This window comes from Labeo rohita, chromosome 13 (assembly GCF_022985175.1).
Source record: "Labeo rohita strain BAU-BD-2019 chromosome 13, IGBB_LRoh.1.0, whole genome shotgun sequence".
Taxonomy (NCBI): domain Eukaryota; kingdom Metazoa; phylum Chordata; class Actinopteri; order Cypriniformes; family Cyprinidae; genus Labeo; species Labeo rohita.
In genome coordinates this window covers 28,584,321-28,611,616 of record NC_066881.1, presented here as the reverse complement: position 1 = coordinate 28,611,616, position 27,296 = coordinate 28,584,321, and the positions used below count along the sequence as shown (strand labels likewise).

At 35.0% G+C, this 27,296-nt stretch overlaps 1 protein-coding gene across 1 annotated transcript in view; it reads left to right on the top strand.

The window, feature by feature from the left end:
* pcdh15a (protocadherin-related 15a) overlaps nt 1-27,296 on the top strand; it is a 274,694-nt gene that overhangs the window by 172,988 nt on the left and 74,410 nt on the right. The window contains 4 exon segments of the mRNA XM_051125245.1: nt 2,229-2,357; nt 6,608-6,913; nt 13,390-13,614; nt 18,015-18,131. Coding sequence (XP_050981202.1) covers nt 2,229-2,357; nt 6,608-6,913; nt 13,390-13,614; nt 18,015-18,131 — 777 coding nt within the window.

The window sequence follows — 27,296 nt, the reverse complement described above, 5'->3', positions numbered from 1 at the left end:
TTATTTGTATTTTTTTATTTAGTATTTATTTCCATTTCATTCTGTTTTATTCTCTTTCCAATTTAGTTTAATTTTTGATTTAGTTTTCGTCATATTTAGGGTTTTTTTTTGTTTGTTTGTTTTTATGAGTTAGGTTTCAGTTTTTGTGTTTTAGGGTTGCAGAATTCTGGAACTGGTATCATTACAAATATATAATGGCATTTTGTTTCTCAGCACAGTATAATGTTATATATATATATATATATATATATATATATATATATATATATATATATGCAGTACTGTGCAAAAGTCTTAGGCCACTAGTATTTTCATCAGCTAAAAAATGGTTTAAAGTCAGTTAAAGTCAGTCTGTTGCTGTAGTGTGTCAGTAGGAAATATCAGTTTACATTTCTAAACATTCATTTTGCCATTAATTATAATAATCCAGTGAGATTTTTGTGTGGAGCACAGGCTGTTGTCAGACTCCTTGTGCAAACAGAGATGTGATCTCTCCATCATTCAATCCAGTCTGTTTTAAGAAACAGAAAAAACTGAGACAGACTAAATCCAGAAGAACTGTGGCAACATCTTCAAGATGCTTTAAGAGACCTATACATAAAAAGCTACAGTACTGTTAAAATTTTTAGGCAGTTAGGCACATAAAATGAGGATGCTGTCAAAAACAATGTCATAAATAGATTTTCTTTATCAAAGAACTTCTATTAACTGAAATAAATCAGCATTAGATGTGACCATCCTTTGCGTTTAAAGCAGCTTTTGCCCTATGTGCACTTGTGCTTAGTTTTTCAGGTAGCTTTGCAGGTAGGTAACTTGAAACATCTTGGAGATGTTGCCACAGTTCGTCTGGATTTAGTCTGTCTCAGTTTTTCTGTTTCTTCATGTCATTCCAGAGACAGATTGGATGATGGTGAGATCAGATCTCTGTGTGGAGCACTGGCTGTTGTCAGACTGCCTGTGCAAACAAAAATCTCACTAGATTATTACAATTAATGGCAAACAGAATGTTTGGAAATGTAAACCAATATTTTTTACTGACACACTACAGCAAAAGATAGAAATAACTTACTTTAAACCATTTTTTAGCTGGCGAAAATACTAGTGGCCTAAAACTTTTGCACAGTACTGTATATATATATATATATATATATATATGTATGTTTATTTTAATTATTTTAATAAGCTAAAAACTAAAATTAAATTAAATTAAAATAATTTAAAATAAATGTATTCGGAGTCATGAAAATATGTTATTCGTTTAGTTATTCCTAGTTATGTTAATTTTTTATTTGGATTTTGAAAAATATTGGAAAATTTTCCAACTTCCATAATTATGGCCCTATGAAAGTCCCAAATTCAGGTTTTTTTCCCCCCCAAAAATAGTTTTTTCCTTTTTTTTTTTTTTTTTTTTTTTTTTAATTTTCTGGATTTCATTTTCTTCTGTAGACTCTATTTTAATAGTTACATTAAAATATATTAATCAAAAAGCATGTCTAATTAATTGAAATGATGGAACTACTTTATTAAAAGTTTAACAGAAATTACATTTTTAAGGCCCTAAGAAATATGTTTTTTTTCTCAAATTCAGTTTTATTTTGACCTAATTCTGTGTTGTGCATTACTTGTCTGAATTCCATTTGAATGGTTTCATTAAATTTAAATAAATTTTCATAAAAAAAACTTAATAATAATTATTTAATAATAATTATTTATTTGTATTATTATTAGTTGTAGTAGTACTATCATTACATTAAGTAATATATTTCTGTCACAATTTCTTCAAGTGAAACCCAACTTTTATCATATTTAAACACTTTTATCATATTTCAGTAGTCATTTTGTGGATTAATATTCACGGAGAAGCAAGTGTACTGACCTACTTTCGATTTATTCATCCAAACGTTGGAAAAATCCATGACATTCCATGTTATTCAGTAAATTCCATTTTTATGACTGGATTCCGTGATTTTATTCATGTTTTCTGCATTGCGGAAATCATTCAACCCTACATAATCATAATCATAATCATTCTGTTTTGCCTATCAACAAGATTATTATCAACGAGCTATAACCCTTACCATACTCTACAAATCAGATAATTACAATTTTATAAGAGGGTAAAAATAATTTTCTTTCAGAAACAACAAAACTGTTGATCCAGTAACTTGCCATTCTTATATTTTAAATTAATTCCTGCTGATATGTAATTAAACTGTCCATATTTCCAGATTTCTACGGCCACCGTCAGCATTGTCATCACGGATGTTAATGACAACGACCCCACCTTCGACCTCACTCTACCCAGAAATCTGACCGTGAGGGAAGAAGAGGCCAATGTGTTGGTGGGTCAAGTCAGGGTAAGTTCCATGCCAAAATAAATCAAGTATCTTTAGATGTGGTGAGTTTTAAGCTTCTGAATGTCCCGTGAGGTTCACACCTGCTGCCCCTTCAACTGTCACGCCGCACAGATCTTCAGACATCACTTTCTATTGTTCCCTAATTAAGTCATGGTAAATTAGAGTCATTAGTCACCTTACAGTCTGTCCCTGATGACTGCTGCTGTTCCGCCCCGCCAAGCGGTTAGGTTTTTAATTAGCGTGTTTGATTAATCATGCTTTGGTTGGTTAGAAAGATAATCAATGAGAAATGCGTCAAGCTTTCATTCACAATGCCGCGTTGTCGTCGTGCATCTCTTTACCGCTCATTTGTTGCACTGTGATGTCTTGATCACTGAGTTCGGTGTCGACTTGATTGACAGGCATGAGGTGACGCAACAGTGCGTTCGTGCAACAAGAAAAGTGCGATTGAAATCATTTAGTGTGTGCTGTCCTCATATGACATGATATTGTTTTCATGAAGTAACTACTAAACAACTAAAATGTAGTTTTTTAGATGTTGCTCAAGTCAGATCCCTCCCTATGAGCTGTTCTCTCACTTTCCATCATCTTTCTATTCATTTCATCATCCTCTCATGTTCTGTGTAGCCTGCCATGTTCACAACAAGCAGGTGCTCACCACACTTTGAGTCCTTGCTCTCAAATTCACAGAGTGATCCCTGTGGAGATCAAAACCACCTGGATTCTTATTGCGCTATGACAACAAACAAGCGTACGCATACGGACACTTACTTCACACATTACAAATGCACATCAGCGTGTTACCGCTCTACAGACACATGTTGTTTGCCACAGGCCAACATGTCCAAAAGGCTTAAGATACTATTGATGCTGAAAGCTTCAAACAAGGATTTGATAGACCTGTTTACCTAGTGGACAAAATTAATCTGCCAACAAATCAAGGGTTTTGTATTTTATTTTATTTTTTTTATTTTATTTTATTATTTTATTTTATTTTGTTCATTCATTCACTACAGCTCAAATTGGTATTTTATTCAGCAAAGATGCATTTAATTTAGATTTATTAAATTTAAAATTGTAATAGATTTAACAGATTTAAAAAAGACTGTTGATCAAAGAATCCTGAAAAAGGTTTTGTTTTCAACAAAAACAATACGCAGCAAAATCATCTTTTGATTTGCCATCCATTAATGTTGCAACCAAATCATTCTTACTGAATCAAGTTTGGAATCAGTAATTTTTTTAATGTTTTTTTTTTTAAAGAGGTCTTTTCTGCTTATCAAGGCTGCGTTTATTTGATTAAAAATACAGAAAAAAACCCTGTAATATTGTGAAATATTATTGCAATTTAAAATCGTGGTTTTCTATTTTAGTATACTTTAAAAAAGAATTTATTCTTGTGATGCAACGCTGAAATTTCAGCATCATTACTTCAGTCTTCGGTGTCACATGATCCTTCAGAAATTATTCTAATATGCTGATTTATTATCAGTGTTGGAAACAGTTGTGCTGCTTAATATTTTTTTGGAACCTGTGATACTTTTTCAGAAATCTTTGATGAATTAAACATTAAAAAGAACACAATTTATTTCAAATAGTAACAGTATATGCTACCGTTCAAAAGTTTGGGGTCAGTAACTTTTATTTCTTTTCTTGTTTGAAAGAAAGTAATACTTTTATCCAGCTAGTGGTAAACTTATAAAACAAAAAAAGTGATAGTAAAGACTTACATTGTTAGAAAAGATTATTTGGAATAAATGTTGTTCTTTTAAACTTAAAAAAAAAAAAAAAGTATCACAGATTCCAAAAAAAAAATATTAAGAATGATTAAGAATGATAATGTGATACTAAAGACTAGTAATGATGCTGAAAACTCAGCTTTGCGTCACAGAACTAAATTATATTTTAAAGTATATTCAAATAAAAAACTGTTATTTTAAATTTAAATTTCATAATATTGCTGTTTTTATGTATTTTTGATCAAATGAATGGAACTTTGATTAGCATAAGAGTCTTCTTTAAAAATCATGTACTGAAATCTTACTGAACTGAACTTCATATATATTGATTGTTCCAGTTTTAGATGTTGATTGATGAATATTGCACTATTCCAGGTTATATAATGTTAGAAGTATTTGATGTGCTATAATTTGCTATCATATTTTAAAGAATTATGCTAATCCTTTCATATTTAGTATACGTGCATCTTTTATGAGCATTAGCATTTAACTGTAAATAACCTTAATATACTTTTAAAAATGAACTAGCGAAGGCAAAAAGGTGAATTAAAACTTAAAATAAATGGTGAAATATTACACGGAATAGCAGTCAGCAGTGACGTTAGGAAACAGGTTTTTATTGATGTATTGTGTAAGTGTTGTTTGCTTATTTATCTCTCTGTTTACATATTCATTCCATTAGTTAATTATTGAGGCGAGCAGATGCCATGTAAGTGTGCTGTCAGGCCGTTTGATGAGTGCTGCTGGTGAGAGGGCCACGGGCAGCACTTTCATTCCTCAGCGCTCAGATGTGACTGTAATTTCTCAAGGCTCAGACATGCTCTTTTCATTTCACTTATTTCCATTCGCCCGCATTTGGATTTTGGCCCTTCATCCCCCTCATCTTCCTGTCCCTCCTTCTCATCTCTCAGCCTCTCTTCTCCCGGAGTCTGTGTCGCTCATGTCGCTAACCCGGCATGCTTCTCTAATAACCCCCCCAGTTATTCTTCCCATCTGCATCTGTAATTACTACAGGAAGGAATTATAGCAGGCACCTCTGAAGCCATTACAGCCGAGCGCTGTTCCCCTGCTCACATACAAATGAGCCGTTGTAACCATGTAGGAATTAAGATTAGTTCAACAAGTCTTTAGTTCTTTGCCCTAAAGCAATTATTTTAGTTTGTTTGTTTTGGTTTGGTTTGTTTGTTTGTTTGTTTTTCTGGTATTATTCATTATTTATTACTATTATCAGTAGTAGCCTAGTAGTATTAATAATATTAATAATATGAATTAATTAATTAATATTTTTAATTGTTATTTTTTTTATTTTATTTTATTTCATTCCATTTCATTTTATATTATATTATATTAGATTATTTTTTATTTTATATTTTTTTATTTTCATTTGATTTCAATTTATTTTATTTTCATTTTATTTCATTATTTCATTTTACTTTTATTTTATTTCATTATTTCATTTTATTTTTATGTTATTTCATTTCAGTTTAATTTAATTTAATTTAATTTTGTTTTGTTATTTCATTTATTTTATTTCTTTGTATTTTGTTTAATTTTATTTCATCATTTTATTTATTTATTTTATTTTATTTTATTTCATTATTTTATTAATTAATTTAATTTTTCATTATTTTCATTTTATTTTATTTCATTGTATTTTGTTTAATTTTGTTTAATTTTATTTTTTATTTTATTTTATTTCATTATTTTATTAATTAATTTAATTTAATTTTTATTATTTTCATTTATTTCATTTTATTTTATTACTTTTATTTTATTTTACTTGTGTATTTTATTTGTGTATTTTATTTTTTTTGTTTATTTTATTTTATTTTATTTTATTTTATTCAAGGATGTGCTGTGGGTGCTTGGTAAAGGTGTAACCAGAATTGTCTATCCCAATTTGAGTAATTTTATTTCATTTTATTTTCATTATTTTATTTTATTTTATTTTGTTTGTTTTATTTTATTTTCATTGTTATATTTTCATTGTTTTTTATTTTATTTTTATTTTATTTTATTTTATTTTATTCAAGGATGCTGTGGGTGCTTGGTGAAGGTCTATCCCGATTTAAGTAATTTTATATTGGAATAATAATATATATATTTCTCATGCTTACCAAGACTGCATTTATTATTCATCATAAAATGCAGTGCAAATAATATTTTGTGAAATATTATTTTAATTGAAAATTATTTTTATTCTATTTTTCTATTTGAATTTATCTTGAAAATATTTTTGTAGAAACATTTAGATACATTTTTTGAGAATTCTTTGATAAATACAAAGTTCAAACGAACAACATATTGACTCGAAGCTTACTTACTTATTTATTCATTTATTTTACAACATTACACATTACAAAAAAGGTGGTTCATTTTTGATTCAGTGAGAATGATTCAGTAGCAGCCTAACTTGATGGCTGAAAACCAAAACATGATTAATATCAAGATAATTCCAATAACTAAAACTGTTGAATATACCATATAAATGAAAAAAAAATCTGTTTTCAGGCTACCGATCCTGATGCCGGACTCAACGGTCAGGTCCAGTACCGTTTGCTCTCCTTTATGTCTCTGTTCACCATAAACGCCACGGGCAGCATCTTCACTGCGGTTCCACTGGACCGAGAGACTCGGAGCCGGTACGATCTGATTGTGGAGGCGTCAGATGGAGCGGTAGACCCCCGCAGGACCACCATCACACTGCTGGTGGAGGTGACAGACATCAACGACAACAGCCCTGTGTTTTCCCAGCCCGTCTACACCGTCAACGTCCCAGAAAACACCCCGTCTGGAACCGTCATCCTGAGACTCAGCGTAAGTGCTCTGCTCGCATTATCTTGTATCTGAATGCTTCGTGATCTGATGTTGCTGAGTGGCATGAGCTGTTGAGAAAGTTAAAGGTGAACTGCGAAATTTCTGCCTCCGTTTGACCCGAGCGTCTAACCTGACTTTCAGAAAGGAAGAAAAAGCAGATTGTCTGTGGGTGGGTGTTTATTTATGTGTCTGTCTATCAGTGTTGTGTCTGCTGGCCTGACAGTAACTGGCTGATTATGTGTGTTTAGTTTCCCTTGAGAGTGGTGGGGGGAAAACGTCTCTGCATTTCCCTGTTTATTCCTGACGGGCTGCATATTTAACTAGATAAATATTGACAAGCTTGACAGACCCAGTGTGAAAAGCACGGGATGCTGTCTTGTGGTAAATGTGCCTCTAAACGATCACGCTCTTGGGAGTTTTAGCAGAACGCCAACGTAACAACACAATCACCAATGAATTTTACATAAACTACAGACAAATATGAGCAAAAAGTCTGCGAGACGAACTCACTAGACTGTTACGCCACTTTAATGTGCAAAACCCTGTCTTATTTAAATGTAATTTGCAGTGCAACTTTAAGGAATAGATTAGCCAAACATGAAAATACTGTCATCATTTTCTCACACTCATGTCATTGTAGATCTGTGTGACTTTATTTAGGTAAATATCAATGGGTTCCAGGCTTGGATTTAAGTCATGGACATGGTTGGACTTGATGCTTTAGTTTGTGGTCTGAAAATGTTCATCATAGATGTAGATTTGGTTCGAGGCTTCAAAAGATCAAAAGGTTAACAGTAAATGCCTGGTTTCTGAAATTAATTAGCAGAATACAAATGAAGTGTATTCTTCATGATATAAATAAAACATTTAAATAAATTAAAAAAAAATGTATTGCTATATATATATATATATATATATATATATATATTTTTTTTTTTTGTTTTTTTTTTTGTTTACAAATATACTGTATAGTAACAGGTGGTCTTATGGTGGCTGCATTTGATCAAAAATACATGGAAAATAACAGTAATAATATTTCATTTTTGTACATTGTTTTCTATTCTATTTTTTCTGTTTTCTATTTTAGATTTTAAAATGTCATTTATTCTTGTGATAAACATTTTTAGTAGTCATTACTCTAGGTTTCAATGTCAGATGATCCTTCAGAAGTCATTCTAATATGATTGGATGCTTAAGAAACATTTCTTATAATTATCAATGCTGTTAAATATTTTTGTGGAAATTGCGATACATTACCATTTAAAAATCTGGGTTACGTAAGTACGAAAGAAAGAACAAAATGTGACATTAAATACATTTATAATGTTATAAACTGTTTCAGATAATGCTGTTCTTTTGAACTTTTTGCATCACAAAATCTGATAAATAAATAAATGACATTAAAGACATTTGTAACATTTTTCATGACAAAATCAAAATTGTTCTTTGCAAAATCTGATAAATACATACATAAATACATGTGTGCATACAAAAATAAAATTGTCATTAAAGACATTTATAATGTTATAAACTATTTCAAATAATGCTGTTCTGTTGAGCTTTTTGCATCACAAAATCTAATAAATAAATAAATAAATAAAAGTGACATTAGAGACATTTATAATGTTGTAAATGTTTTCAAATAAATGCTGTTCTTTTGAACATTTTTCATAACAAAATCTTATAAATAAATAAAAGTGACTTTAAAGACATTTATAATGCTATAAAATAATTCAAATAAATGCAAATAAATGCTTTTGAACATTTTTCATCACAAAATCAGAATAAATATTAAAAGCGACATTAAAAACTTTTATAATGTTATGAAATATTTCAAATTAATGTTGTTCTTTTGAACATTTTTTAATCACAAAATCTGAGAAATAAATAAATAAAAGCAACATTAAAAACATTTATAATGTTATGAAATATTTCAAATAAATGTTGTTCTTTTCATCACAAAATATGAGAAATAAATAAATAAAAGTGACATTAAAGACATTTATAATGTTATAAAATATTGTAAATAAATGCTGTTCTTTTGAACTTTTTTCATCACAAAATCTAAGGGAATAAATAAATGAATGAAAATTAAATTAAAATTATGTTTTTACAATTATGTTAAGTGGCAAAAACTGTTTTCGAACTTAATAATAATATAAATAAGTGAGTATCAATAATAATTGTGCACCAAATCAAGCGTGTCAACTTTTAACTGGTAATGTGTATATGTTGAACACATATTTTTTTTTAGTGCTATATGCGAGTAGATGTGACCAGATGTCACATATTGGTATGCATGTCCAATCTGGCCTGAAACAATATATGTTCAGACTATCATCAGGCACAATTGGAAAAAATGTGACTTCCCCTTTTGGATTCCGACTGAAGGCAAAATAAGTTTATGTATGTGTGTGCGGGCGGTGGATGAGGGGCAAATGAGTGACACTGTTTGAAGACAGTGATCTTGCCGCTTTATTTTTATCTCGCTGTGTCTGACACCTTCGGGTCCCCGCAGCACTGGCTGGTGTCAGAGCGTCGTGGGTACTGGTGACAGGATCTGGTCCGGGGCTGATCAACTAATCAGATTCCCTGTGCTGCTTCTCTCTGGGGGTCCCGAGCTTTATTTATATACTTCTGAAACCTTGGAGATCAGTGTAGAATTTAATTCCTTGTGCCTCCCACATCAAAGGAAGACACCTGAAAGGTTCCAACACCCTAAGAGAGACAGAGCTGCTCAGAGCGCCTGTGCTGTGCTGCCTGTTAACTTTCACTCCTAATAAGCTTCAGATGCACACACATGTGGAAAGTAACTATGACTCAGTGTGTGCTTAACATGTGCATTGGCCCCAAAATATTTCTGGACACCTGAGGCACACTTAGAAATGCATAAATGTCATTGCATTGTACTGTATAACAAAATATTAAACCAAGTGGCATTTGTTTTAAAGAAGGATAGCTCTAGCACACTTTTCAAGTAAAACATTTCACACGACAATGCTGAAAAGTCATAAAAGTTAGTTTTAAAAAAAATCAACATTTAATGCAGTGGAATTCATACATTTGTATCCTGGAGAGAATGTTTGCTGCTCTTCTGCTGTGATATTTATTGTTCATTAAGATGATTAATGCTTAACAAAATGTGAAATCAAATGAAATGGGATGTGATTGAGGAAATCAAAAATGGCCCATTTTTACTTTCTTAATGCATGGTATTTGTCTGTTTGTGCACAATATGTCAGTGCACATTAATGCAAATAGCTGTATTTATAGTAGTAATAGATCTTTTATTAATATTAGCATTTTATTTTGTTGGCAAGACTAGATGAAAAAAATAAAAAAGATAGATGTCTGTGCACTAAAATTATAGCTTTGGGTTTTGGATGAGCACGTCCAATTCTTTTTTTTAATTAAGGTAAGACACTGCAGGCGAATACAGTAAGAAAGTTGATTAATTATATTTATAATTGCAAACAGTTTTCTAAAATGTTAGGTTCAAATATGCAATATAAAGGTACTATTTAATGAAATATGTGCTCATTTGCATAAATTTCTAGTACAAAAATCTAAACACTGGATTTTGTTTTTTTGACATATTAGAGTCAAAGGTTTTTTACAGAGGGAATTTTGGGTATCTCATTTTTGTCACTCCATAATTCAGAAAATACAGAAAGAACAGACAGGAAACAACATATTTTCACATTTTTGGGGGAAATAAAATGTTGTATATAATCAAGCAAGTTATTATGAACAAATCTTTCTGTAAAAAACCTTCAGAATATAGACAGGAACAAACATTTAAAGTTTAGTGCTACTGAAGTGGAGATTTATTGCTCAGTGTAAGAGAAAAAAACTCATTTTGAGAAAGTTGTCTTGTCAAAATATGTATTGTAATTGAAATCTATTGACACAAATAGATAAAGTGGTATAAAGGAAACACTCTACAGTGTCTTTTGGATGTTTTCTTTTCCATTAGTCTACACTTAAAACCAAAAAACCAAAAAGCCCAAAATCTCAAACTTGACAGGTGCATGAAAAAAAAAAAAAAAAAAACTTTTTTTTTTTTTTGCCTGCAGTGTCTCCCCTTAAAACTTTAATTCCAGCAGTAATACAATACATGAGCTGATTCAGAGTTCATTTAAAGGGATATGAAAATGACCCCATGATTTACTCACCCTCCAGCCATCCTAGGTGTATATGACTTTCTTCTTTTAGACAAATGGGTAGTGAATGGGTGTTGAGATTTTGAAGTCCAATAAAGTGCATCTATCCATCATAAAAAGTACTCCACTCAGCTACTGGGTAATTAAGGTCTTCTGAAGCGAATTGATGCATTTGTGTAAGAAAAATATTTAAATATTCCATATTTCTCTTAAATGATAATGAGCTACTGCTCACTCCGCCCCTCTCTTCCTTTTTTGGTGGCACGTTACCATCAAAAACAAAACTAATCCATTGCATCCTCAGTGGCTCTGATGTCAGAAGAAAATTAAGATTCTTATGCTAGCTTTTACATCCAAATATAAAACACCTGCATTGCTTACGAGACATTGTTGTCGCTACAGCTGCTCAAACATGGAGATAATGGCGGACAGCATACAGCTGGCTGAGGGTGGAAATATGCTAATACGGGACAGTCCGTCAGAGACCATGGGCGGAGCCTGAGCGGATCAAAACGCTTTGACAATTGACTGTTCACAAACAGCTTGATTGACAAGCGATCCGACCAATCATAATGCCCGACAAACAAATCAGACAGGCGAGTAGATTAACTTCGGTGAACTTAAACTTGAAAAATTTTGTGTATTGGCGTCTTTCCGTAGCTGAAATACGTTCTGATGTTCATTCATGTTTTTTTCATGATTTAAGTAAAGAAGAAAGGACGATCTGTTCACATGTGGATTGATCTAATAAGGCAAATACAGTGATCTGTCACAACACATTAAAGAGCCACAAATCAGTATTCATTGTTTAAAGGAGAAGCTTTCTTTAGCTGTAAATAAATTTTTTTAGGGAAACATTTCAGGATTTTTCTCCATATAATGGACTGATATGGTTTAAATGCGGCTTCAAATGATCCCAAATTTGGTTGTAAACAATCCCAGCTGAGTAAGAAGGGTCTCATCTAGGGAAACGAATGTTTTTTTTCATTAAAAAAATACAATTTAAATGCTTTTTAATCTCAAACGCTCGTCTTGTCTTGCTATGCCTGTACCCTGTCTATTATGGTTCAAGACAGTTAGGGTATGTCAAAAAACTCCAATCGTTTTTTCCTCCCTCAACTTAAAAAATCATTTCAAAATCATCTTACATTGCTGCAGAACTACTGACCCAGTCTTTGCAAAGTGAACATGCAAAGAGGATCAAACACCCTTAGCAAAAAAGGTAAAACAGCAATATAGGATGATTTTGAAGTTGAGGGAGAACAATTTTTCGACATACCCTAACTGCCATGAACCGGAAAAAAATCAGTTCAGGCAAAGCGAGACAAGTTGAGTGTTTGAGATTAAGATGTATATAAATTGGATTGTTTTTATGAAAATAACCGTTTCACTAGATAAGAGCTGGGATCGTTTACAACCGCATTTGGGATTGTTTGAAGCCGCATTTAAACTGCATTTTGGAAGTTCAAAATCGGGGCACCATAGCAGTCAGTTATATGGAGAAAAATCCTGAAATGTTTCCCTCAAAAAACATAATTTTTTTTACGACTGAATAAAGACAGACGTAAACATCTTGGATGACAAGTGGTTAGTACACTATCTGTTAATTTTTGTTCTGGAAGTGGACTTCTCCTTTAAATTTCTTAAAAAATTACAGCATTTTAAAACTGAGGCCTTGTTTCATACCAGATGTAACCTGCTCTGTCTTGTGTGTCGGCATGTTGTAAGAATGCTTCACAATGTGTCTTTCACTGCGTGAGAACATTATGTGTAGTGTCAGAGCAGCACTGTTAGTCAGACAAAGCAACAGTAACTAAGGAGGGCGGGTTTTGCAAAGGGTCAGTTGAGACTGTTTAGGTTTTTAGAGGATAAAAAGGAGTGAATGGATTTTTAGCATTGAAGAGTGGTTGTGTACACACACTACAAAGACACATTTATATGCAAGCAACATGTAAAAGTGAATTTTGCATCCGATTTACTCTTTAAAAAATACTAAATTGGTATGCACATCCAGAACACATAGTTATAATTTAGTTTGTTAGTTAGTTTGTCTAGTCTTGCAAATAAAACATCAAAAAATCTAATTTTATTTATGGTTATGAGTTAATTGTATTACCTGCCTCAATTGTGGTACGTAACAGCAAGCTGAGACAGTCCAAAAAATTGCAGTGGATAAAATCAATGGTTTTACTTTGCCTTTAAGGAACTTTTTGAGGCTGCTTTATTCCTGCAGTACCTGGCAAAGTGTGGGATCATTAATTCTCTCTTTTTTAACCTTTATTCTCTCTGTTCTCTTTCCTCCGTGTCTCTCAGGCGGTGGATGCCGATCTCGTCTCTAACGTGACCTACAGAATAAAAACAGAAGCGGCTCGGCAGCTCTTCGCCGTGAACCGTCTGACCGGGGCCGTATCAGTCCTGCAGGCGCTAGACTTTGAGGACTTGGCAGCAGGCAACAGCACCTACACGTTTGAAGTGGAGGCGTTAGATCACGGAGGAGTCCTCCCTCCTGGAACGGCCACAGTCATCGTTAGAATCACGGTAAGAGCTTGCGAAGCGCTCATCAGCATTAAAAACTCTCAATGGCAGCACCAAAAACTCTCTTAAAAGTTCACCAGGTTCCAGTCAGAAGTGGTTTGAAGTTGGTGGAAGGAAGCACATTTTATCAGGTCTAGTGACGGTGATTGGATTAGATCTTTCAAAGCCCGTCCGTAGCGTCTACATGCTAACGCTTCTCACAGAAGCTCTGTTGACTCTGTTCCAGTAATGCCTACAAAAGATTTGATCTCTGAATTCAATTAGTCTTGAAAGAGAAACCTCTATGTTGGCAGGATTGTGGGCGTTGTTTACTGGATCCTCGCCTGCGTTCGCCTGCTTCCCCGTTGTGATATTTCTGGTTGACGGTGACAGGAGTGACAGACAAAGCTAGGTTCTGATGCTAGCCTGGCACAGCTATTCCAGGCCTGAATGACTCATTAGCTTTGTGACTGCAATTATGTGAGGATTTTAACGCGAGCGCTCTCCATCGCCTCCGAAGATTAGCCGAGGGATCAGAACAGAAGGATTAGCCTCCTCCAGTTTACAGCAGCTGGAGCGAGTGCGAGCGAGTGTGTGTGCTGAAAAATAAACTTGAACTTCATGTAAAAAGTTCCATTTTTAATTATGTAAATCTGATAGAAATGTTGTGGGTTTCAGTGAGGGTGTTTGCATTAGCATTAGTGAACGCAATAGCTAACACAAACTAAAAATGAACATCAGGAACAATAGCTGTCATCCTTTTAAAAAGGTACGTCTTTGTACTTTATTTTCCCCTAATGGGCGCATATTAGTATCTAAAAGATGCATATTACCCTTATGAATTAAACTAGTGCAGGGAAAATTAACTTTATACCTATGAGTAACATGGATCAGTTAATTCTTGAAAAACACACTCAAATCACACCTTGTTTCTTGTTTTGGCCAGAGAGAGCGACTGACCCCAACAAGGTCGTTCCAAACAAGTCCTTCGAGCAGCCGCCAATGGCTCATTAATTCAGTTTTGCTTCCTTTGATCACTCCAGTCTGTACTTGCCAAACTGTGGGAAGTCCAGAGCAAATACATGCAAATGAGCGTCAACCCACCTCGCCGCAGAGTCGCTTGCATTTATGAGACTAATCCGTGCTTTTTAAGTTAAAGTTCAAAAAGTACCATTTAACAAATTTAAGATGATCCTTTGTGTTTTTGGACATTAAATATGTACATATTTATCATTAAAGTTTAATGTTAGATGCAATTAATTATTTTTATGTTGTATTCATAATCAATAGCATTTCAGTGTTATTTATTTGCTATAGTTTTTAATGAATATTTTGAATATACTTTTATTTTTATATTTACAGTTTCATTCAATGTAAGTTTAATTTTTAGTAATTTAATTGAATAATTTTATTGAATTTCAGGTGTTATTTCTTTCCAGTTAGTAATTTTAGTGCTTTCTATTTGTTTTGGGGGTTTTCTTTTTGTAATATTTATTTATTTTTTTATTTATTTTTATCTGTTATTCATATTTTATTTCTTTTTAGTTTTAATTTAATTAACTTTTTTTTTTTAAGGGTTTTTTTAGGGTTTTTTTATGGGTTCGAATCTCAGCATTTAAATAATCAGTAACAACAAGATATAAAAATTCTGTTATAGTTAGTTTTAGATTTTATTGTCTATTATTAGACTGTTTTAGAGATCAGGTAATTTCAGGTGATATTTTTATTTTAGTGCGTTCTATTTGTTTGTTTGTTTTTGTAATTTTATTAGTTTTTTTTATCTATTATTTATATTTTATGTCTTTTCTGTTTTAATTCAGTTAACAAAAAATGTTTTTGTTTATTTATTTATTTTTAATCTATTATTTATATTTTATTTGTTTTCAAAAAATGTTTTTATAGTTTTTTTTTTTTAGGGTTTTTTTTCCCCCTCCACATTTAAATAATCAGTAACAAGATATAAAAATTCTGTTATTGTTAGTTCCTGCTAACAGATTTTATTGTCTATTATTAGACAGTTTTAGAGATTAGGTAATAAGCTTTTTGACCTAACGATTCATAGAAATGATCGACAGCATATCGCACATAGTCTTAAATTTAAAAAATTGCCCAGAATATTTTTTTAAAGATTGTTTCTCTTAATAAAGTGTGTGTTTATAGATCACAGTGACTTATTTCTTATGAGATGAAATTAAACCCCCAGAGATTTTCCTGATCTTTGCAGCAAGTGTTTTGTTGTGATGTGAAAAACAAAGCGGTGGTTGTGGTTGTGCTGCTGCTCTGTTCAGATGTGCCTTGAATCTTGAGTTTCTTGTGTCTTGCAGTGATCTTTACCTTCAACCCAGCAAAGTTTGCACCCTGTTAGTTTTGCTGCAATGGAGATGGTGTAACAAATTGTAATGATGCTTGAGCTGAGGTGAAGGCAATATTATTAATGTCAGGGTAGAGTCATGATAGCTGGGCTTATGGGAGATTTCGAAGGTTGAGGGAAAGGTGCTTTTCTCCTGACGCCCAGGCAAAGTGTGGCTGTGTGTGTGGGCAGAACCATCTGGGGTCAAGACCCCTAAGAACATTCAGAAAGGGTCACTTGACCCCTCTGAATAGTTGCAGGGTTGTTTCGATCTTGTGAGTGTCTGTAGCCCACGTCTCCTCGACTCAGAGAAGAGCAGCTTGCTGCATATAGATCCATATCCCCTCTGCTGTAGTTTCAGCCACTTGAGCTCATGCTGAGGTAAAAGGTTAGGGTGTGTCTATGCACATTTCAGGTGGGTAACTCCCAATGAGAAAAATATCACTGAACTGAATATAACAGCTTCCCTCTGCGGTATAGTGCTGAATTTCATGTCTCTCTGAGGGTTTGGTTCCAAAACCCAGTGAGCCTAACAGCAGTGAAACCTTATAAATGACAATTATATCAGTTGTGTATACACACACACACACACAGCTCTGTATAGCTATCTTTGTGAGGACATACATTGACACAATGCAATCTCTAGCTCCTTATCCTAAACCTACCTGTCAGAACTGAGTGCCTCATCCAAACCCTTACCCTAAACCTAGCCTTTACCCGATTATAACCTGATCCATAAAACCAAGTCTTGACCCTCAAACAGGCCTTTAAAGCAGCCAAAATGTCCTCACTTTCCAAAATTGTCCTCACTCCAGTGGTTTAAAACTCAAACCAGCCCTCACAAAGATAGCTGCAGTAGTGTGCGTACACTAACACACGTGTTTGTTTTTGTGAATTGTGGGGACTTTCCATAGACTTCTATAGATTTTATACTGACCAAATGATATTGTCTATCCCCTAACCCAACCCTAACCCTAAACCTAGCCCTCACAGAAAACATGTTTGCATCGTTACACTTTCAGATAAACATCATTTACTATTTTTAATCATTTTTTAACATAGTGGGGACCGCAGGCCGTTCCCCACAATGTCAAAAATTTCAGGTTTTACTATCCTTGTGGGGACTTTTGGTCCCAACAATGTACCAAAAACAAGTACACACACACACACATATTTTAGTACTGTCAAACGATTAATCGCATCCAGTTTTTGTTTACATATGAGTGTGTCAGTTTCAGTTTTAGTGCAATTTTAGTTTTTATTAATGTATTTATTTCCAGCTAATTAGCACATTATTCAGAAAGGTGATTTGCAAAGATGCATAAAAAACCATTAACTCACTTCTACTGTAGGTGAAGTTGGATCATGAATGATTTGCGCAAACACAGATGTGTTTATGTAGATTGCTGGGTGCATTTTCTTCTAAAATGAAAGTATGTCGGAAGTAAATGATGACTTCTATGTTCATTATTACATTCAACAACAAAACACCTCAATCACTCAGTTGGAGACATTCTTGTCTTCCCCTACACCTCTAGTCGACACAATGGCGGTCGGACTGTTACAGCTCAGTCAGGGTGGGTCTAAGGTAAGAGAGCCTTGTCAATGAACTATTGTGGGAGCAGCCTTGGTCGGTGTAATATCACACCAACAAGAAGCTGAGAATGACTCGATTTGAAAAAAAGGGATATTACTCATAATATATATATATATATATATATATATAAAAAACATTGTATGAATTTTTTTATCATTATAGGGTGGTTGTGTACACACACTGCCAACACTCATTTCTGTTCAAACAAAATGTAAAAATAACCTTTGCATCTGATGACCCCTTTAAATCTCCTTGAAAAAACATGTAAAATGCTCTTTGATAGTGGACAGTAGTGAGAGACAGCAGCATCCATAAGCTGATTAATACTCTATTTATCATTATGTCAGTCCTCACTAAAGGGACGACAGCAGATGGAACAGAATCACTTTGCCAGCGGGCACTGCTTACCTCAGTCCGTTTTAATGAGTGTAATTAATACACATTTCATCCATGTTTCTGTCTCTGTGTTCTTTTCAGGATATGAATGACTTCTCGCCGGTGTTCAGACAGGCACTTTATAAAGGACTGGTGGCTCCAAATGCAGAGAAAGGGACAGTCATTACAACTGTGCTCGCAGAAGATCAGGACCCTCCAGTAAGTACACAAAGCCCAAATGAAGTATACTTCTGTGATCTCTGACTCATTCTCAAATGACAGTAACCGCTGTTGGTGCCAACTGTGATCATTTTCGTGACAGACCTGTAATTTTGCAGGTTGTGACTATATTTTGTACTCCATTTTTATATGATTTTAAACAACAAAATAACCTTAAGGTTAGGTATTAAGAATATTTATTAGAGTTAAATATTTTAAATATGTCTCAAATGAAATGTGGGGCTAGTACTGCACATTCGAGGTCAGGGCTGTACAGCGTTGAGATGAATAATTGAATGCACTACTGTTTGGGGTTAGTAAGATTTTTTTTTTCTAGCAAGGATGCATTCAATTTACCAAAAGAGACAGTAAAGACAATTTTATAAAAGCAGAGATGCACCGATTGCAATTTTCTTGGCCTTGTGACCTGCCGATACAGGTTTATACACAATAGAGTCAATTATGATTTTCTTTCTAAGAACTATATTTGACAGTATATACCAGGGGTGGCAAACTCACCTGCCTGTTGCTTTCTAATAACCCTTCAGACCTTGATTAGCTTGTTCAGGTGCATTTGATTAGGGTTGAAGCAAAACTATGCAGGGCTGCGGCTCTCCAGGACCGTTGTTCGCCACCCCTGGTATATACAATAAAAACAGATGTCAATTCCCACTGTTTATAAATGTTTTTCCCCTAATCTTATTAAATGTGTCATCTTTCACATCAAATTCCTACATTGTTTCAATTAATTAAGAAAATATAGTGTTGTTACCATTGAAATCAGTATCAACAAACTCCATCTTTGCACTGCAGGAAACACAGAAGCTTCATCTAAAGTGGCATTAGATGCATTTACCCAGACTGTTTGATGAAACTGAGGTGCCATAAATGCATTTTAACCATAAAATTGCAAATGCATAAATAATTTCGTAAGATTGATGTTTTAAATCTTTTTTTTAACATACAAATAAGAAATGTAATGATACTTTTAAATATAAAACCAAACAACAAGTAGGTCACGGCAAATGAGTGAGTCTTTTAGTCATTCATTCAACCGATTCGTTCAAATGGCTGATTCATTCAGAAACGAGGCAAATGACTGTCTTTATGAAGGGGTTACTGAATAATTGACTCACTCGATTCGCTCAAAAACGTGGATTCATTTAATAATGAAACGCCGCTGCGTGTTCCTCGCAGGCACTCAACAGTTCTGCTGTGGCATTGATTGGAAATATGTTCTGTCAATATTGTGTCTAAAATGCAAATCACTTAATTTTGATTAATCTTGTTTATTGAACTACTGTCACATTGTAATTGTGTTGTTTCGGGGAAACATCTTGGTCAGGTAATGTTGCTTACATACATCATATGTTATAAATATATGTATTTTTTCTATCACAGTATGCATCTATAACTTTCAATGAGTGCTGTTGCACTTATTTGTATTGTTTGTTGCACAAGTCTCTCTCTCACTCACTCAGGCTGCACAAGCCTCATTATCAGTTGGCAGAAATGTGACGTTAAACTGGATCGGGTTGGAATCAGCAGACTGACCGGCCGGTCACCGGTCTGGGCCAATCATGTGAAAAATCGGCTAATTCCGGTCCCTGGCCGGTCGATTGGTGAATCTCAATATAAAAGATTTTCAAGATTTCAAATAAATGCTGTTCTTTTGAACTTTCTATTCATCAAAGAATTCTATTAAGCAAAACATCCCGTTTTCAACATTGATAATAATAACAAATGCTGCTTGAGCAGCAAATTAGCATATTAGAATAATTCCTGAAAGATCATGTGATACTGGAGTAAAGATGCTGAAAATTCAGCTTCGCATCACATGAATGAATTACGTTTTTAAATATATTAGCACAGAAAACAGTTTTTTTAAATTCACAATATTACAGTTTTTACTGTATTTTTGACCAAATAAGTGCAGCCTTGTGGTCATAACAGACCTCTTTAAAAAACATTGAAAAAATCATACTAACCCAAACGTTTGTACTGTATATACTAGGCGTCAACCGATGTTTTAGGGCTGATGCTGATACCGATTATTACAGATCAAGTAGACCGATAACTGATATTTTGAACCGATATATATGTCTGGTGTAAAAATGAAAATTTATGCCAAAATTAAGAATAACAAAGGCTCTGACACAAACTTTCTTTAAATGCTTTTACATTATTTTACCAGGCAAATCGGTTTTGAAAATGACCAATACCGATAACCAAAAAAGCTGCACCGATAGTCAGTCGACCCCTTGTATATACAATTATGAAAGTTAAAAAACGGAAAATATGTATAATTTTTTTATTTTTTATATTAAATTTGAATAATTTCAATTGTTAATTATATTTAATTATTTTCTTAAATACTAAAAAACCTTCTAAAATAAAAAAGAAAATATTTAAGTACATCTATTTAAAAGTTTAAAGTACAAAGTACTTTATGTATATTAGTGTATATTATAAATGTATGTTAGATTTTTTTGTGACATAAAATCAAATTCCTTTACATTGACATGTTTTTTTTAATGTATTCTAGTGTAAACACTAGCAAATCGTGGCTCTGGCAAGGATATGTGTTACATATGACTAAAAGTTTGGCAGTGTTAGCTAGAGTTAAGACTAGTTAGTACATTCATTCATTTGAATGCATGAATTCATCCCTAGTCTCTTTTGAATGTCTTCATCTGAAGTGTTTATATGCAGTAGTGAGAGTTGAGTGTACCTGTTTACATGTCCCTCCATTAACATGTTAGTCTGTTGTTGTGGATAATCGGTTTGTTCTGCGCTGTCACTCCCTCTCTGCATCTTTATTTGATTGATCTGACAGAGCCGTTTTACGTTTACCATCTGCAGACCTCTTCTCTCTCTCTCGCTCACTCGCTAGACGACTCCGAAATGAAATTACACACAACGGCACAGAAATTTTGACACCGTGGTGAATCTGGAAATGATTTTTTGTGCTTTCATCAGAGAGTGGAAATATTTATTGGGCTTTAGAATGCAGCCCAGCACGCTTCTGCAACTTTTACAGCTGGAGGGAAACACAAGGCCATTACAGTATAGCAAAGACACACATCTCTTATTACCTTATAAATTACATAAACAAGGTTATTCGCTGCCTGAGGTTTGGTTTATTCAGAGTGGCAGCGCACGCCAGGGGCTGGATATGCGCTGAATGCCTGTAAATGTTTATCATCCACAGACTGTAAAACAGAAAGATGTTTTGTGGGTTTCTGAGTCTCTGTATGCAGTGTGGACGTGTTGTTAACAGACTTTATTGCTTGTCAGTAACTCTGGAACACGGTGGCAAAAGTTTCAAAGACGTCTGAATTTAGTTAGTGTGTAAAAGTAGTTTTAAAGTGTGTTAATTTGTCTATTACAGCTGCCAAACTTCACAAACAGCTTTACAGCCTTTATTTATTTATTTATTTTTGGCCATGGTCAATTTTGTTCCCGTCACTTTCCTCTAAGGGAAACAAAGCTCGCAGCAGGGGTGTCTGTTACACAGAGGAAGTGTTTTCAATCGGTGTTCAGGAATGGCCTTTTCATTAGTGGGTGTTAAAATGAACAGCGATGTTGGTGTTGAAATTTGTAGCTTTTAATGTTTCGCTGGATGGTCACAGATTTACGAGTTTTAGTTTGTGCCGGTGACGGTACATTCACAGGAACAGCAGGGGTGCTGGAACCACTTTTTAGCCCACATCTTATTCAGTTGAACATTGAGTGACATGAAAATAAGGCCTTCAAAGGGTTCATGAAAATTGAATATATTACTCTTAGAAATGGCCTGTGAAATAGTATTTAAAATAAATATTAATCAATATTATTAAAATGTTACAATTAAAAAAAAAAATGTCTGCCTGTCTACTGTATGTATGTATCTGTCTGTCGGTCTGTCTGTCTGTCTGTCTGTCTATCTACTATATCTAGGTGTCTGTCGGTTGGTTGCTCTGTCTGTCTATCTGCTGTATCTATGTATCTGTCTGTCGGTCTGTCGGTCTGTCTGTCTGTTCTATCTGTCTGTCTACTGTATCTATGTATCTGTCTACTGTATTTATGTGTTGGTCGGTCAGTCGGTCTATCTGTCTGTCTGTCTGTCTGTCTGCTGTATCTATGTATCTGTCGGCTGGTCGCTCTGTCTGTCTATCTGTTTGTCTATCTGTCTGTCTGTCTACTGTATCTATGTATCTGTCGGTCGGTCGGTCGGTCGGTCGGTCTGTCTGTTCTATCTATCCATCTGTCGGTCAGTCGGATCTGTCTATCAGTCTGTCTGTCTGCTGTCTGTCGGTCGGTCGGTCGGTCTGTCTGTCTGCTGTATCTATGTATCTGTCTCTCGGTTGGTCTGTCTGTCTGTCTGTCTATCTACTGTATCTATGTGTCAGCGGTTGGTCGGTCGGTCTGTCTGTTCTATCTATCCATCTGTCGGTCAGTCGGATCTGTCTATCAGTCTGCCTGTCTGCTGTCGGTCGGTCGGTTGGTTTGTCTGTCTGTCTGTCTGTCTATCTACTGTATCTAGGTGTCTGTCGGTTGGTTTGTCTGTCTGTCTGTCTGTCTATCTACTGTATCTAGGTGTCTGTCGGTTGGTTGCTCTGTCTGTCTGTCTGCTGTATCTATGTATCTGTCTGTCTGTCGGTTGCTCTGTCTGTCTGTCTGCTGTATCTATGTATCTGTCTGTCGGTCGGTCTGTCTGTCCGTCCGTCCGTCCGTCCGTCCGTCCGTCTATCTACTGTATCTAGGTGTCTGTCGGTTGGTTGCTCTGTCTGTCTATCTGCTGTATCTATGTATCTGTCTGTCGGTTTGTCTGTCTGTCTGTCTGTTTGTCTGTCTGTCTATCTACTGTATCTATGTGTTGGTCGGTCAGTCGGTCTATCTGTCTGTCTGCTGTATCTATGTATCTGTCGGCTGGTCTCTCTGTCTATCTGTTTGTCTATCTGTCTGTCTACTGTATCTATCCATCTGTATCTGTCTGTCTGTCTGGTCGGTCGGTCTCGGTCTGTCTCTGCTGTATCTATGTCCATCTGTCTGTCTGTCAGTTTATCGGATCTGTCTATCTGTCTGTCTGTCTGTCTGTCTGCTGTATCTATGTATCTGTCTCTCGGTTGGTCTGTCTGTCTGTCTGTCTATCTACTGTATCTATGTGTCTGTCTGTCTGTCTGTCTGCTGTGTATCTGTCTGTCTGTCTGTCTGTCTTATCTACTGTATCTATGTGTCGGCGGTCGGTCAGTCTGTCTGTCTGCTGTATCTATGTATCTGTCTCTCGGTTGGTATGTCTGTCTGTCTGTCTGTCTGTCTGTCTGTCTGCTGTATCTATGTATCTGTCTCTCGGTTGGTATGTCTGTCTGTCTGTCTGTCTATCTACTGTATCTATGTGTTGGCGGTCGGTCAGTCTGTCTGTCTGTCTGCTGTATCTATGTATCTGTCTCTCGGTTGGTCTGTCTGTCTGTCTATCTACTGTATCTATGTGTCGGCGGTCGGTCAGTCTGTCTGTCTGCTGTATCTATGTATCTGTCTCTCGGTTGGTATGTCTGTCTGTCTGTCTGTCTATCTACTGTATCTATGTGTCGGTGGTCGATCAGTCTGTCTGTCTGTCTGTCTGTCTGCTGTATCTATGTATCTGTCTCTCGGTTGGTCTGTCTGTCTGTCTATCTACTGTATTTATGTGTCGGCGGTCGGTCAGTCTGTCTGTCTCCTGTATCTATGTATCTGTCTGTCGGTCGGTCCGTTCTATCTATTCATCTGTTGGTCAGTCGGATCTGTCTGTCTGTCTATCTACTGTATCTACGTGTCTGTTGGTCGGTCAGTCGGTCTGTCTGTCTGCTCTGTCTATGTATCTGTCTGTCGGTCAGTCTGTCTGTCTATCTATCTACTGTATCTATGTATCTGTCGGTCGGTCTGTCTGTCTGTCTATCTACTGTATGTGTCGGCGGTTGGCCTGTCTGTCTGTCTGTTCTATCTGTCTGTCTATCTATCTACTGTATCTATGTAACGGTCGGTCTGTCTGTCTGTCTGTCTATCTACTGCATCTATGTGTCTGTCTGTCTACTGTATCTATGTGTCGGTCGGTCTGTCTGTCTGTCGGTCTATTTATTTGGGTGTTATGTATAAGAAAGTTAATTAGTGACTCACAAATTAGTGTCACTTGAGTTGCTATAGTTTGATTGCCATACTGGATATTTAACTGCTAAAAATTAAATGTAAATAAATGAAAAGGCAACAACAACAACTAAAAATAAACCACAACTTAATTCTTTATTCACTGAAAATCTTCTTTTTAAATCATTCATTATCAGTTCAGATGCACAAGAACCAACAACCAATGGCATCACTGACAACAAACCTCATGCCACAGCGTATCTGAGTAAATGTGGATACGAATGAGATTTGAGATGGAGGGCAAGATTTTCAGTGAATAGTGATAAGTGCTTTTACATGACAGGTTGACTCCTGACAGCAGGTGAGAGAGGACGTTGAGGGGTGTTTCAGGGTGACTCTGAATCCCTCCATACGATCGGGACCCTGCGTGCTTGCATCACCATAGGGGACAGGAGTGTGTCAGAGAGAGGTGTGTGCTGCTGGGAGTCTCTGACACACAGCTTAACCTGAAGGACTCTCACTAGACAGAGACACAACAATGCCTGACTCTGACGACTCTGAGGAAAGACAGTTTATTTGTCGTACTAATGGTTTAAAAAATCCAAAAATAATTATTTACTTTTTTGTTTAAAAAAAAAAAACACCTATATATATATATAGCAAATGCATATACAAAAAGTTACTTTAGAGGTCAATAGTCAATAAAATATTTGTTGTGCTAAGAGACAAAGGAATAAATGATCTAAACATGAAAATTCTTTCATTATTTACTTGCTCCAAAGTCTCTTTCTTCTTTTTCAAACTTTTTCTTCTGCTGATAACAAAAGGAAATATTCTTCAATAATGTATGGGTGATTTTCTATTCCATCCTCTTCCAATCAATGAGTACTGAAGTCTTCAAGCCTCAAAATCAACACAAAAGCACAGAATGGAACAGAATGCAGTTGTTGTTGTTGTGAAACTCAAAATATAATTATTTTTACAATATCTTAAAAATGTTTCTTAAACATATCTTGAAATACCACAACTTTGGTCTTTGTATACTTTAGATGCTTCTTTGAATAAATGTCAGGAAGACATGGGTCTTCATGCTTAAAAAAATTAGGTGTACTTTTTTTTTTTTAAATTGTGTGATATAAATGGACAATTGTGAAAATAAAGTCAGAATTGTGAGAGAAAAACTTGGAATTCTGACTTTTTTCTCGCAAGTGCGAGTTTGTTTCTGGCAATAATGAGTTTATATCTTGCAATTCTTACTTTTTTCTCACAACTGTGAATTTATATCATGCAATTCCAAATAAAAAAGTTAGAATTGCAAGTTTATATCTCACAATTCTGAGAAAAAAAGACAGAATTGCAAGAAAAGAAAATCAGAATTGTTAGATAAAAAGACGCAATTACCTTTTTAAATTTTTTATTCAGTGGTGGAAACAGGCTTCCATAGTATGTAATGTTGTTTTTATATTTTAAAAAATCTTGTAAAGAAACGCTAATTAAAATGGATTTTTGGTTTGTTTTTTTTGTTTGTTTTTTTTTCAGCAATGAATGATTTTTTTTTTTTTTTTTTTCAATTAACAAAAATTTTTAATAACACTGTTTCAGGCATTATTTGCCACCATGGGTGCACTTTTCCATTCAGTTGCACTGTAAAATATGCTATTTCAGGCTTGAATTTAAGGTAACTTTCAAAATATTGCTAAAAAACAGAAACATTTTTCATGTTTGCCTCCTTTGGCCCTGGCTCATCTGATCCACTGACCTGACCGAAATCCTTATTGTCGAGTCCAGAGCACGCTCATATTTTATTCTCGCAAGGTTACACATCTACAGATTGCAGCCAAGGTTTACGAAAAATTATAAGATGACGGCCTCATTATTATGAGTGGCATGCGTTTTTGTGAATTTCTCGAGGCTGTGTTTTGTGCATGTGTGTGTTTGTGAAGCAAGTACGTTTTTGTTTTGATGTCTGGGAAGAAAGTTTTTTTGATGACCCTGGAAGCCCCACTGAAATACCAGATTCATCATTCCGGTTGTGTTGTGAATCACCATGGAGACGTGTAGCAGCTCAATCTCCGTCTCTCTCAGGCATGACTGGAATTAAAGTCGGATAATTCTCACTTTAAAAATCCAATTCTCGGAAGCGGCCTTGAAAGGAAAAGAGCACTGCAGAACAAGGACAGGAAGTGACCGTCCTCATTAGGGTCCCGTTCAAACAGCAATGATTACAGTACGAGCAGCACTGCGTTTCCAGTCCGCAATGGGGATATGAGATAATGACACTGTATTTATATGCACGGCTGCAAAGGTCACTGGGTAATGAAAGCTCCTCCTTTGCCTCTATGCCGGTTGAACCTCATGTCCTGCGCTGACTTCCTTTTATTTGAGAAGATTTAAAGGGATGAGTAATGGACTTCCATCCTTGAAGTGTCACTACAGAGCAGAACAACCGGCAGCCATTAATCATACCGCCAGAGCATGAATACAATCACCAGACAGAAACTTAATGTGTCCTGCTAATGTGACTGACTCACGTTTGAGTGTTGACAGTGACACCCGTGCAAAATGACTCATGAATGTCAGGCATTAAACAGTTAACTGATTTTATCCTGTATTAGCAGGAGCGAGGCCTGTCTAATTTGATTGCTTAACCCAGAGGGAATGCTTCCTTGTCATGTTTAAGGATAAAGGCCTGTTCACACCAGTGATAACGATAAAGATATAGTTCTAAAAATCGTTCTCAGTATTACAGAATAGCACCAGAATAGTCCACACCACAGTTATAAGGATAAAGGCACAAAGAAACTATGTCATTGGAATTGCTTTCAGAATTATTTTTTCCAGCTGATGAATGCTAAAACATATCGACACCCAATCAGAAGCAATCCTGCTATCATGAACTTGAAAATTTAAAGCGGCAGATGAGTATACACTTAAAATAAACAGACGATATCGTCTGCTGGTGTGGACGCTAAATATAGTTATCTTTATAGTTACCGTTCTTGGTGTGAACAGGCCTTAACTGTACTTTTTAGGGCTTAGTTGTACAATAGAGCGTAATGCTGT